General features: G+C 43.9%; 1 protein-coding gene across 1 annotated transcript in view; it reads left to right on the top strand.

Annotated features, from left to right (window-relative positions):
• Positions 1 to 3,204: 3,204 nt before the first annotated feature.
• Positions 3,205 to 14,676, top strand: part of rnf20 (ring finger protein 20, E3 ubiquitin protein ligase) — a 44,513-nt gene continuing 33,041 nt past the window's right edge. Inside the window, exons 1-11 of the mRNA XM_084331819.1 lie at positions 3,205 to 3,283; positions 3,684 to 3,859; positions 3,997 to 4,065; positions 4,183 to 4,281; positions 4,424 to 4,571; positions 4,917 to 5,102; positions 7,263 to 7,378; positions 8,899 to 9,045; positions 10,051 to 10,125; positions 13,354 to 13,473; positions 14,467 to 14,646. Coding sequence (XP_084187945.1) covers positions 3,701 to 3,859; positions 3,997 to 4,065; positions 4,183 to 4,281; positions 4,424 to 4,571; positions 4,917 to 5,102; positions 7,263 to 7,378; positions 8,899 to 9,045; positions 10,051 to 10,125; positions 13,354 to 13,473; positions 14,467 to 14,646 — 1,299 coding nt within the window. The 5' untranslated portion in view covers positions 3,205 to 3,283; positions 3,684 to 3,700. The remainder of the gene's footprint in view (positions 3,284 to 3,683; positions 3,860 to 3,996; positions 4,066 to 4,182; positions 4,282 to 4,423; positions 4,572 to 4,916; positions 5,103 to 7,262; positions 7,379 to 8,898; positions 9,046 to 10,050; positions 10,126 to 13,353; positions 13,474 to 14,466; positions 14,647 to 14,676) is intronic.

Raw genomic sequence — 14,676 nt, 5'->3', positions numbered from 1 at the left:
CACTTTGTGAGGCACTAATACCTGGTTGGTATTGTTAACACATAATATAGTAATATAGTCCAAAAACAGTGTATTGTATCTTTAAAATTATTTTTCAGATAGCAGGTCAGCAGGGCATGCAGTGTATGGATCCAACCACAGCAGACATTTTACTTATATTAATTTGATAGCCCTGAACTGACATAGCCTAATATGCAACCAATACCAATCTGGGCCTGGTCTACAAGATACACTACACGACCAAGGTACCCATGTACATGTCAAAATACTTCCCAAAGGTCAGTGAATACCACGATCACAACACCAGAGGGAGCTCCACAAATCATGTCAAACCCAGATTCGGCTCAAATAAGGGACTAAACACGTTTCGCAATTATGCCACATCAATGTGGAACGCCCTACCCAAAGCTGTAAAGGAATGTGGATCACTACCCACTTTCAAAACCTCTCTCAAGGGACACCTACGGGAGACTGCAATTCAACACTGGCCCCTGTAAATATCCTAACCCAATCATTCCAACCCCCTACAATGTACAGTCATTTACCTAGTATGGTTTTGTCAATAGTTCAATGTACAATTGTGTTTGTTTTGTACAGTGTCTCCTCCCCCCCCCCCCCCTCAATGTACAGTGTTACTTGTTTATACAGTGTGCCCCCCCCCCCCCCCCCCCCCAACCACCTCCAATGTAAATTACCCAGTATGGTTGTCAATATCCCAATGTACCCAACCCCCCCCACCCAACCTCCAATGTACAGTTTCTACGTCAAATGTATATACTCCCTTTTCTTGACTCCTTCTGTATCACAAACAGTACTGTATTTGCAAATCTGGTATGTCATAAATGTATAGATGTAGCAGTACTGACTATCTGTATGTCATGTATGTCATATATGTCTATATGAATTGAAAATGGGGGACCCTGATGGAAACAAGACAAACGTCTTTCTCAGGTCTGCATCCCCTTAACAATTGTATGTATTGAGCCGTACTGTATTGTACCCATTCTGCAATCTGTTAAATAAAGTTTTCATTCATTCATTCATTGGAATGCCCTTCCCCATGGCCTAAGAGCTGTATCGTCTGTTGACATTTAAAAAAATCAGCTAAAAACATTACTGTTTAAACAGGCCTTTTGGGTAATGTTTGAGCTTCTCCTTCGGGTATAGAATATGTCTTTTGTTTTGTTTTGTTTCTCTGTGATGCATTGTGTTTTGTTCTGTCTTATCTCTTGAATGGGTCTTGCTTTTTATTTTATTTAATTTCTGCTGTATGTAAAGCACTTTGTGAGTTGTCTCTGTGAAAAGTGCTATATAAATAAACTTTACTTACTTACTTACTTACTTACTTACTTACTTACTTACTTACTTACTTACTTACTTACTTACTTACTTACTTACTTACTTACTTACTTACTTACTTACTTACTTACTTACTTACTTACTTACTTACTTACTAATACTCCCCCTGTGATCTGCAGGTGTAACATCTGCAGTAATGGTGAAATTATTAAACAACACACAGGTCCAAAAGTCACCTGAGAAAACACACATTTGATAAATAGATTGGATTACATGCCTGTTTTGGATCCACTATGTTAGCATAGCTAGGGGTGCTAATGGTTCCACTCGTCCTGTGCGATGATGAAGCAGACTTAAGAACTCACTTAAAGGAACACGCCAACATTGTGGGAAAGGCGCTTACTGTCTTCTCCACAGTTAGACAAGAAGATAGATACCCTCTCTGCATTCAGTAGAAATGTACTCTGGCAGCAAGCTAGTCTAGTTTAGCACAAATTAATGGAGGCGGATACGGACCAGATAGCCATAGCATGTTGGCCAAAAACACTTCTCGCTGAGGTTTAAGCTAGGCTAGCGGTCCGTATCCGCTTCCATTAATTTGTGCTAAGCTAGGCTGCAGCCGGATAGCTTCCTACTGAGCGCACAGAGAGGAAATTGGTATCTCCATCTTCTTGTCTGACTCTGGAGAAGACGGTTAGAGCCTTTCCCACAATGTTGACGTGTTCCTTTAAAAGAGGTAAGTGGGGTGGATCTGTAACACAAACGATTAGAAATCCTTACACAAGATAGACCCTGGACCTCCTGAGCAATGGGCTCGCCGCTCTCAAACATCCTTGGGCAGAGTCCAGTCCAGTAGCAGAGAGAGAGAGAGAGAGAGAGAGAGAGAGAGAGAGAGAGAGAGAGAGAGAGAGAGAGAGAGAGAGAGAGAGAGAGAGAGAGAGAAAACTCTCCCTACATATCAAGTACTTAAGTACCAATGAAACTGGCTCCAGGCACACACTCTATCAAATATCTAATCTAGAGGCATGCATTTTAATGTTCACTGCATGATACTCAGATACTGTACATGCACGGTTATTAAGCCACTGTTATCTACTCGCATGGTGTCTGAGTCCTGCTTCCCTCCACAACTTTTTAAAAAGGTTGAGCCTATGGTGCTAGCTATAGCCTCAAGTGTGAGGTGAGTGAGTGAGAGCCTCTCAGGAACGGAACGTATTCCAGTGAAGTTGCCTCTGTCATGACAGAAGTTCACCAACAACACAGAGGCCCTCTACACAGGAAGGGACAGAGCGGGTTGTTCTTCCTGAGGAGACTCAGGTGGTCCTTCAATGTGTGCAATAGACTGCTGCAGTCGTTTTTTCCAGTCTGTAGTGTCCAGTATCCTCTTTTTTGCTGTTGTCTGCTTGGGGGCTTCCTCAGGACAGCCTGGGGACGGCTAGTGGGAGGACCGTCAAACTAGAGGTGGCGGCAGAGAGGATGAGAAAGAAGCTAGACGATATCCTGGAGAATCCCTCCCAAACCCTCTATGAGGAGCTAGCCAAGATGAGAGCCACAGACTCATACCCCCCGACACTCACTCCACTAAACGCCCCCGGCCAGTCCTTCATGCCAGCAGCCATCAGGCTCCACAACCGGGGTCATGGACTAAGCTGGAGGACTAATGGCTGCAGAACTTGAAGAATATTAGGAATGTCTGACCCTTAACCACTAAGTGTGTGAATTAATGAAAACTTTATTTAACAGATAGCAGAATGGGTACAATACAATTATACACAGTACGGCTCAATACACATTACCTGTGTATTACTTCCTGCATTTCTGAAGCAGTGCTTATTCCATGCCAGGAGATGGCGATATATCACCTGTAAGTTTTTCAACTTTGATGGTACCCACACTTCCGTTTCCGGAAGACGGTCCAAAGAAGCCGCAACATCAACATCCTAGCCAGGCAGATTCAGTCAATAATACATTACACTCTAAATCGGTAAGATCGCAAGACAGTAGATCCAAAAGAAAAGCATTGGACTGGCATCGCAGAACCCAGTTTTGTTCATCAACGTCATTCACAGTCACGGCGGAATCTGAATTGGCAAACTAGCTAAACGGCTAACGTTAGCTTAGCTAAGTTCGCTCATTTTCAACAGTCGGCTTGTTATTGATCATCACGCTCAAAGTTACATTAGGAAACGAAATCCATAGCCACAACATTACATTTGTTAGTGAAGGTCCCCCCCCCCATAAACATAACGCGAACTGTCACTGGATGGTCAGCACGACACCGTAGCATCCTAGTTCAATAGGACCATTTTCATTCATTCATAACGTTAACGCTACATCCAAAAGATGATGATAATACACGATATGTTTGGTCTCTTGCGTTGCAGGTTGTCGGGGTCTGAGGATGTCGGGACAGAAGCGTCCTTGCGACATTAGCGGTCCTTCCTCCTCCGGCGCGCCCCCCGAGAAGCGGAGAGAGAGGGACGGAGGTGAGGATGGAGGTCCAGCTGTCAGCGCCACGGCGGTGGAGACGGTCATCAAACTCGGAGGGGTGTCCAACTCGGTGAGAGCACATTTTATCTGGCCTTGTTCAAAAGGGTATTTGTATTCTTTCAACCTTCAGGCATGGTGTGTTATTGGTGCCTTCTATCTATCTCTGGATGACTGATCTTTCTTTTCTCAATCATCTTCATCGATCAGGAGGAGCAGGATATCAAAGCTCTCCAGGCGAAGAACCGGAAGCTTGGAGAAGCTCTCGATCAAAGACAGGTAACTGACCTCGCTTGCATCCATGTACATGCAGCATGTACATGTATGCCCATATAAGCCATACTTGTGTGCTCTCTTGTTTTGAGAAGTCTTCTCTCTGGGCCTGTGTTTCTGCAGGTGATCGAGGATGAGCTGCGAGAGCGAATTGAGAGACTGGAGACTCGTCAGGCCACGGATGATGCCAGTCTGCTGATCCTCAATAGATACTGGAATCAGGTGAACAACAGTCACTGACAGACCTTTAGATTAAGGGGACAGACTTTGCTGTTCTAGTCTAACCTTAAGAGAGACCTTTTATTCTAAAATGACCCAAAATGTGATTTAAGACACACTTTGTCTGTCCCCCTTCTGCTTTCAGTTTGATGAGAATGTGCGACTGATTGCCCGGCGTTGTGACCAATCAGGAAGTGAACCGGAGAAATCTCCAGCTGCAGAGGGGCGTAGCTTGAAGCCAGAGACTCCAGAACCTGATAGCGACTCTAACCAGGAGCGGGCCAAGGATAGAGGTAGAGTTGGCATGGTGTTCCCTGGCTCTTAGAGAGGCGTAGGTGCTCCTTTCTCCGTTTGGCTTAGTTTTAAGCAGAGATGGGTAATTGAAGGCTCGATGAACACACAACAATCTGGAAGAACACTTTGGTTGTCTGCCTAAGATCTAAATAGACAGCCTATATGTTAATACTATTTGCTATGGCAGAAATGGATGGCGTTGTTCTTTTCCTGTTATCAATGATAGCCATGTCCCCTTGTTTGTGTGTGTGTGAATGCATGCGCAAATAGATGCATGCACTTGCGTGGTTGCAGCTATTGCGAATTTGCGCTTGTTAACCCATGCTTTGGGTGCCATCTCCTAGGCCACCAGGGGGAGACGACCACTTCCTTCCTGGCCATGCTGGCCAGCAGCAGCAGCGAGGAGATGGAGGCAGAGCTGCAGGAGAGGGTCGAATCCAGCCAGAAGCAGGCCAGTCGTGTGGTGGAGATCTATGTGAGCCTGAAGAGCACAGTGGACCAGCTGAAGGCCGAGGTGGACTCTGGAGCTGGTGAGGCAGAGGAGAGAAGGGGAGGGAAATGGGGGAGGGTGGAAGACGATGGGAGGGGAGGAGAGTGTTTGGATGGATGAAGGGATGTAAACATGTGATTTGTATAGTAGCCAAAGGAAACGACCGTGGGTTGCTTGCTACACAGTAGCAAGCACGGAAAGTGAATTAATGATAATTTCTGGGTCTTAAAAAGGTTGGAAATTGCACCAGAAATTCTCAAAAGTATGGAAATATGTTGTTATAATATATCATATAATATTATATACCTCTAAACAGGGAACAAATTTAACTTTTTGGCTTACCAGCCAAGGTGGCTGGTAGATTAAAAAAACTACCTGCCAGGCAGATTTTTTACCAAGCAAAAATTTGAAATAGCTTTTTAGTATATCGCCATGTGTTATTATTATTACTATATACAGGGCTCTACACTAACCTTTTCCCCAGGGAGCACATGTGCTCCTAAATAAAATAAAAAATTAGGAGCACACAAAGAAATTTAGGAGCACAGTGAACATTTTTCAATTAACAGAGTTTATTAACAAACTATTATTACATGCATATTATACTGTGCGTGCATGTGCATAGTGCATACTAAGGGTCAACATCTGTGCAATAACACATATCACCAAAATCACACATTGGCCTACTAGACACAAAGGATATCGGTTGTCAAGCTGCTTTTGTATGTTGTACTGTTGTCACAATACCAACATTTTGACTTTGATACAGATAGGAAAGGTAATGGAATATATTATTAGATGACAGAACATGGACAATTCTTTATACAATTCTTTAATTCATTATAATTTAAACGCTATTGAATAATAGTTAATCAATAGTAATTAATACAATTATTCTGTTACAGCTACTGAGCTATATACTATAGCTACTGTCCATCAATATCTTCCTTTTGAATTAAATAGGTTCAGGAGAGAGATGTAGAGGGAGAGAGCGAGACACACACACACACACACACACACACACACACACACACACACAGAGATTCTCAGCCCTCCCTCACTATGCCTCTGAGCGTCCCCAGTGATTAGCGTTAGCAGTAGTTAGCGTTAGCAGGTTAGGTTAGTTGGAGTACTAGTTAGCAGATACCATTACAGTAGTTATTGTTTTTTAGCGCGACGTGGGTATACAGGACTGGCGAGGATGCAAAGCATGTTGGAACCGCTGCTCGCAGAGTTTTCGTTGCACATAGAAGCAGACTCGAGATGAGTTGTTACAGAGCTGATCCACGCTGCTCTGTGTCTATTATGAAATTACAATTGTGCAGTTGTTGACAAGCCCACTACGCAAGACGATTTACTCGCACACTGTGCTCCTAAATGATTTTTCCGGTTCTCACAAATCTATTTTTAGAGGCAAATGCGAGTGAAATGCTTGCACTGTATAGCCCTGATATAATACTCTAATATGCTCATTATTTTACACGCCAGAGTGGCTGAGTAGCCTCTGTAATTTACCAGCCAAAGAGTGGCGGTGCTTATTTTGTTCCCTGCCTCTAAATATATGACGAGACAGAAGACTTCTTCAGCTAGCAGGGAGTAGTGGTCTAGGTCAGTCATATTGTCCAGAGATGAAATTAAGATGAATTTTAAACTGGAAACCTTTTAGGGATAATCTGGACGTAATTCTTTGAGTTTCACTAGACACAGATATTAAGGTTGTGCTAATTAGGCCTAGTGGCCTTTGTTCTTATGTTCATTACTAGAAAGCAAAGCGTAATATTTCATTTAATTTGTATTTGTTCCATCCATGGCAATGCACAGCTCCACAAAAGCACAGCAGCATAATTTCATAATAAAAAGTACCTCCCAATTTGTACATTCCATGCGCAAAAAGGAGCAGGGAGAATAAAATCTTATTTTGCCTGCCCCTTACTCAAAACAATAAATAAACAATAGAAATAGATGGTCTGTTAATTACACCATAGAGAATACCATAGTTTTACGCCACATACTGAAATACACATCTGCTTTAAAGTAGTCAGTGCATACTGATGCAATCAGGAAGGGATTGGGACATTGGGGACAGATTAGGACAGATTGGGACATTGGGGAGGAGTGGCATCACATCAAGTCATGTGATGTGTTCGTCATGCGTGTACTCGCCGTACATCACGCTGCGTGTCGTATCGTGTCTTTCCAGAGGGCACTCTGTGGCCGATAGCCTCCCAGCTCAACACCCTTCTGACCAATGAGAACGAGCGGCTCCGTCAGCTGACCGAGGACCTCAAGCAGAAGCACAGTCACATGACCAGTGAGGTAGGGGGTCATATGATGTAATTGCTCGAGTATACTCCCAGCGTCATAACATCCAGTGTGTCTTCGCCCATTGTGGCAAGGTCTTTAGTGGAAGAGAGGAAACGCCTTCGAATGACGGACGTTTACAGTCATTCTCTCCGGCATTAAGGTTGGGTAGCGTTCACATTTGAACCGATACCGGTACCAGTACCAGTTCCTGGAATTCGGTATCGGTACCCAACGGTACCTTTCTTCAGTACTTAACTCTCTGTAATGCAAAAAAATAATAATTCTGTTGTAAAAAAGTCCAAACTTCTCAATTTCAACATTCATTATGCGTTATTCATTTAGAAAGTTTTTTAATGTTCCTATTGTATTTCTGTGTTGTTATTTAGTTGCAGTGCCACGGTTGGTCACTAAGTGGCGCTCCATTGTTTGTACCTGATGTAGCTACAGGTTTAATTTGATTGAACCTGAGACAGTGACTTCTTCACTTCCTGTTCCACCTGACGTCCGACAGCAGCGTCAAGCGTCAACTTGTTATAGTAGTTTCTCTAACGATGTGGCTAGTAGGGCTGCACTATTTTGGGAAAATATCTAATTGTGATTTTTCTGACGGATATTGCGATTGCGATTCAATTTGTGATTATAATTTTTTTAAAGCAGCCCAACGGAGATTTATTGTAAAATGCAGCTTATATCTGGCCTACGAGGTGGGTCTGCTCAGGACACTCTCTCTCTGAAGTCTAAACTTCACAACACACAACAACATTCCTCTCAATAAATTCTTTTTTTATATGTATACATGTATTATTTATTTATGTTTAAATATCAACATTATCTGGCCATCCTCAGTAAATACTATCAAACTACTCTGACCTCGTGTGGTCACAAATATATATATTTGTGAAAAAGCTCCCTCTTGTCTAGCATATTACACTCTTATGCTAAACATGTGACGGTACCAAAATTTGGTAGAGATTTCCCTGTAATTCGGTCGGTACCCTTAAAAGTACAGAGTTCTAGGAGCGTCTGGGTAGCGCAGTGGACTAAGCACTCTCCTACCACCGCAGAAACTCTGGGATTGAATCCAGCTGTCAGCGGTACCTCCGGCTTGGTCAGTCGTCCCTACTAACACAATTGGCAGTGTTAACGGGTGGGAAGCCGGTGGGGTATGTGTCCTGGTCGTTGTAAACTGCGACTCCTACTGGGGCGCCTGTTCAGCAGGGAGGGGATCTGGGGGGAAATAGCGTGAACCTCCGCACGCGTTATGTTCCCCCAGTGAAACTCCTCGCTGTCAGGTGAAAAGAAGCGGCTGGCGACTCCACATGTATCGGAGGAGGCATGTGGTAGTTCTACACCCTCCCCAGGCCGACAGTGGGGCAATGCGCGCAACGACCAGGAAGGGAATTGACATAATGACTGGTGAAAAATACAGAAAGCCCAAAAAGAAATAGAATAAAAGAAAATAAAGTACAGAGTTCGTTACCCAACCCTATCCGTCATGGCTGCGCATCTCTGTGCCCCCCTCCCTCCTCCAGTCTCGCTCCCTGGGCCGCGCGGCCGCCAAGGCAGACACGCGGGTCAGCGAGCTGCAGCTTCTGATCGAGGAGCTCCAGTGGGACATGGAGAAGATCCGCCGCCGAGAGAACCGACTCAACGCCCACCTGACTGAGATACTGGAGAAGGTGAGGCTGCTGAAGGGCTGTTGTGTGTATAAGGGGATGTGCATCGCAAGGCATGACGGAATTGTTGAGCTATTAGTTAAGGACATGATGAAGATTTACAAACACTCTTGTGTTTCAATAAATATGTTCAAGCTCTGCTCTATATCTGTGATAATCGGCAGTTGCCACATTTGGAGGAGACTCGGACTAGACGCTGCTTCCTGTTTCCATAGACTCGGACTAGACGCTGCTTCCTGTTTCCATAGACTCAGACTAGACGCTGCTTCCTGTATCCATAGACTGAGACTAGGAGCTGCTTCCTGTATCCATAGACTCAGACTAGGAGCTGCTTCCTGTATCCATAGACTCAGACTAGACGCTGCTTCCTGTATCCATAGACTGAGACTAGGAGCTGCTTCCTGTATCCATAGACTAGACGCTGCTTCCTGTATCCATAGACTCGGACTAGACGCTGCTTCCTGTATCCATAGACTCAGACTAGACGCTGCTTCCTGTATCCATAGACTCAGACTAGACGCTGCTTCCTGCATCCATAGACTCGGACTAGACGCTGCTTCCTGTATCCATAGACTCAGACTAGACGCTGCTTCCTGTATCCATAGACTCAGACTAGACGCTGCTTCCTGCATCCATAGACTCAGACTAGACGCTGCTTCCTGTATCCATAGACTCAGACTAGACTTTGTTGCTGACTAAACCTTTTTGCAGTTGCATACCCCCACCGTCATTTAACATGATACTATTTGTTGTTGTTAAGAGTCTTCTTCCAGCTTGTCTTGGTGTGGCTCAGAGTGTACCAGCCCTTTTCTCTTATTCCTCCAGTCGCAACTGTCTTTCCTCGGAGGACAGGGTTCTAGATAGATCAGTTTGTACAATCCAAATGAAGAAATTAAAAAGGAGAAAAGAAAAATTTAATTTGAAGTGGACAATTGTGTGTGATCATTCCATTGAACATATTTTCCTGAGACGGTGTGTACTAACAGGCTCATTGTGAAACCCCTGCAGGTGAACAGTAAAGGCTACAAGGTGTGCGGGGAGGCTAGCAGCGTGTGTGGGACCATCACCATCAACAAGAGGAAGGTAAAATGAAGAAGAGGAAAATAACGAGTATCATGTGATGTTTTAGACTTTTTTTTTTTTAACATTTATTTATTAGTCGTCAAAGGTACAGTTGAATACAGTACACATTGAATGGCACATTTTATTTTTTCGCCCTCCCCCCCTCCCTCCAGGGTTCCCACAGACATTGCAAATTTTTATTCAAGGACTTTCTAAAAAAAAGAAAAAAAGGATACAGTTCACTTTTAAGTGCTGTTTTCTATAGCAAAAATTTATAATAATTAATAAAGAGAAAAAATACAAATTTAATCGGATCCAATATTTATGGCTCAAAGCCAATCTCCGACAATTAGCAATACCTTAATTCAGAAAATGAAAAATAAATAAAATAAATTCAATTTCTTGATTCAGTACAATTCTATCATGGATGAATAACAACCCTTAATATGGTTGATCGATTTGAATTTCAAGGACTTTCCAAGCAGGCTTTGATCTCTTTTTTTGTGTGTCAAAAACAAGCACTAAGCATTCCAAGGACCTTGTACGAACCCCCCCCCCCCCCTCCCTCCCATTCTCCCTCCCCTGTCCTGCCCAATCCTACAAATACACAACAGAAAACATAGAACATACAAACACATATCTCTCTCACTCATCCTTCCTTCTCATTGTCCTAGTGTCTTTAGCTTGGCTATGTAACCAATAAAAGGGCCCCATACTATTTCGAACTTTTCACTAGACCCCCTTAGGTTGTATTTATTGTTTACAATGAACGGTGGGGCTAATCGAAAGGACTGGACACGGACAAGTTAAACTAACCTAAAGTTAGTTGTTCACCAACAATCTACAGACACAAACAAACACAGAACCGGACTGTTATATTCAATTAATTGATTGCTGTTTAACTTGTCCGTGTCCAGTCCTTTCGATTAGCCCCACCGTTCATTGTAAACAATGATGCATGTAGTTACTGTGTGTTGTTGTAGCCACCGGTTAATTCGCGATTTTTTATTGGTTTGTCATGACAAACCAATTACATAATCCAACATATGTGTAAAGAAACAACATATTCCAGTTAACGGTATATTTTTTTAATGATTCGTTACGGCGAAATCAATACTTCCATTTGTATAAATTGCATTAAGCGGAGCTTAGTGTTCCTGCCTGGCTGAGGGGCTTGTCGCGGCTCATGCGCATGCGCTCGCTCGGCCAATCAGAGCAACGCGGAAGGGCTTGTTGCTTGCAGAGTATTCACACGTCCAGAAGCTGTGTATGCGGGGACAAGACCAAAACATGTGCGTCATATTTGCTGGGGACATGTGACATCTATTACAAGAGTCTGTAATATTGGGATATATTTTGGCGAGTTTAGAGTTTGTGAAGTAGATGCGATGGACCACCTTAAATTGCATCAGATTGAGCCTGGAACAGGATGTACTATCATTTACTCTGGCCAATACTCCATTCCAAATATTCTCATCTATAGCATCGCCCCATTCCTTTTCCCAGTCCTCTTTGATTTTATCAAGAAATGTTTCTGTGTTACGGGAGATCAGGGTGTAAATCCTTGATATAAGACCTTTTTGATTTGTGGGGATGTCCAGAATTGTGTCAATTACTGAGTTGGAGATATTGGGGAAGGAGGTATTATGTTGTTTAACCCAGTTTCGAACTTGAAAGTATCGGAATAAATGAGATCTCGGGAGGCCAAATTTTTCACACAGATCGCTAAAACTACAGAAAACCTTATTGGTGTATAGGTCCCTCACTCTAACTAGGCTTGACCTTTGCCAGGTCAAAAAGGCTGCATCAGTGTGGGGAGGGATAAAGAGGTGGTTGTTGCAAATGGGGCTGTGGCTGGAGAACCCAAGGAGTCCAGAGGCGCGTCTGAATTGAAGCCATATTTTCAAAGTGGATACAACAATTGGGTTTCTTGAAAATGGCAATTCAGATGAGAGCAGAGCCAATAGTGAGGTAGACTGACAGGATCTTCCTTCAGATTCACACCAACTCAGTGTCGGTTCTTGGGTCCATAAAATCATCTTGTGGATATTGGCTGCCCTATAATAGTTTCTTATATCAGGGAGTGCCAATCCCCCACCCTCTCTAGGCCTCTGTAAGAACTCTCTTTTGATTCTGGGGGGCTTGCCTCCCCATATAAAATGGGAAATCAGTGCGTTTACTTTAGTAAAAAAGGATTTGGGTAAGAAGACTGGAAGGGATTGAAAAAGGTATAAAAAACGTGGAAGCACATTCATGTTTTAGACATTCTGAACTATATTTTGAACTACATTTTGCAGTACATTTAGACATTCTGAACTACATTTTGCAGTCCATTTGAACTACATTTTGCAGTGCATTTTGAACTACATTTTGCAGTACATTTTGAACTACATTTTGCAGTACATTTTAACTACATTTTGCAGTACATTTTGAACTACATTTTGCAGTGCATTTTTAACTACATTTTGCATTACATTTTTAACTACATTTTGCAGTACATTTTGAACTACATTTTGCAGTACATTTTGAACTACATTTTGCAGTACATTTTGAACTACATTTTGCAGTACATTTTGCAGTACATTTTGAACTACATTTTGCAGTACATTTTGAACTACATTTTGCAGTACATTTTGAACTACCGTACTTTTCGGACTATAAGCAGCGGCTTTTCCCCCCATTTTTCGACCCTGCGGCTTATATAACGGTGCGGCTTATATGTGACTCGACGTGACCAAACCCGAAAATGTAAAAATCTAAATATTGCTTTTTTGACTGCATTGAAATGTTATTTATCTGTTCCCTTATTTGCTAAACGTAATACAACTTGTAAATGAGTTAATTCTTGTTATTTGTCCGACAGTATTGTGTCCCAATGCTAATTACATATGGTAATTCAACATTAAAACACCTGCGGCTTATAGTCCAGTGCGGCTTATATATGTACACATCATTCAATTTAGCTGCTGCGGCTTATATTCAGGTGCGGCTTATAGTGCGAAAAGTACGGTACATTTGCAGTGCATTTTGAACAACATTTTGCAGTACATTTTGCAGTACATTTTGAACTACATTTTGCAGTACATTTTGAACTACATTTTGCAGTACATTTTGAACTACATTTTGCAGTACATTTTGAACTACATTTTGCAGTATATTTTGAACTACATTTTGCAGTGCATTTTGAACTACATTTTGACCCCCTCTCTCCCCCTCCCTCCTCCTTCCTCCACCGTCTTCCTGACACAGTTCGAGGAGATGAACAGTGAGCTGGAGGAGAACCGGGAGCTGGCAGACAACCGTCTGAGCGAGCTGCAGAGGCTGGAGCAGGACCTGCAGACCGTCAACCAGGAGAACAATAACATGAAGGTGCGGCAGACCGCCAGGATCTCTCTGTATCTTGGTGGCAGAGACCACTGGGGTCACTTGTCAGACTTGGGAAGTTAGATGGTTATGGGGCGTAGGGATGGGCATTTTAAAGAAAAATCCAGATAGATTGATCGCATGATATACTCGATTAATCCTGTATTACTCGTGGAGGGAACTTAATTTTGTTCATTCACATTATGTTTAATGAAACCAACAAACAGTCTCAACGCTGGAGACGCTGGGTTCGAATCCAGCTCTCGGCGTTGCTATCAGCTTGGCTGGTCGTTCATACTAACACAATTGGCAGTGTTAGGGGTGGGAAAGCTGATGGGTGGGTCCTGGGCGTTGTGGACAGCGACCCCTACAGTTCGGTCGGGGCGCCTGCACAGCGAGGGTAGGATCTGGAGGGAGGTAGTGTGACCTTCCACACGTTACACTCTCCCGGTGAGAATCTGCGCTGCCAGGCTGGCTGCCGGCTGGCTGCACATGTGTCGGAGGAAAGCATGTGACAGTCTCCGGCCTCCCGGACCAACAGTAGGGGGGAGTGTGCAACAACCAGGAAGGGGGTTGGGAATTGGCATAACGATTAACAGTGGGATGGGAGAAAAATCGGAAAAAGGAGGGGGGGAAAAGATAAAAAAAAACAGTCTCTCTCTCTCTCTCTCCCCCCCCCTCTCACTGTCTCCCCCCTCTCACTGTCTCCCCCCTCTCTCTCCCCCCTCTCTCTCCCTATCTCTCTCTCTCTCTCTCCCCCCCTCTCTCTCACTGTCTCCCCCCCTCTCTGTCTCACTCTCTCTGTCTCCCTCTCTCTCTCTCTCTGTCTCCCCCCCCTCTCTCTCTGTCTCTGTCTCACTCTCTGTCTCTCACTCTGCCCCTCCCCTCTCTCTGTATCATTCTCTCCCTCCCCCCCTCTCTCTCTCTGTATCCTTCTCTCCCTCTCTCCTCTCCCTCTCCCCCCCCCCCCTCTCTCTCTGTCTCCCCCCTCTCTCTCAGGTGGAGCTGCTAAGCAGAGCGGATAGTGTGGTGAAGGAGAGTTCAGAGTATCGTTGCCTCCAGTCTCAGTTCTCCGTGCTCTACAACGAGTCGCTGGTCCTGAAGACCCAGTTGGACGAGACGCGCAACCGCCTCAACACCACCAGGACCGCACGCCTTCGTCAGCTGGAGCACATGGAGGTGTGTGTGTGTGTGTGTTTGTTTGAGAGA

The sequence above is a fragment of the Notolepis coatsorum genome (assembly GCF_963971535.1).
Source record: "Notolepis coatsorum genome assembly, chromosome: 16".
NCBI classification, from domain to species: Eukaryota; Metazoa; Chordata; class Actinopteri; order Aulopiformes; family Paralepididae; genus Notolepis; species Notolepis coatsorum.
The sequence above is the reverse complement of the archived record's forward strand: the minus strand, read 5'-3'. Positions and strand labels throughout refer to the sequence as shown.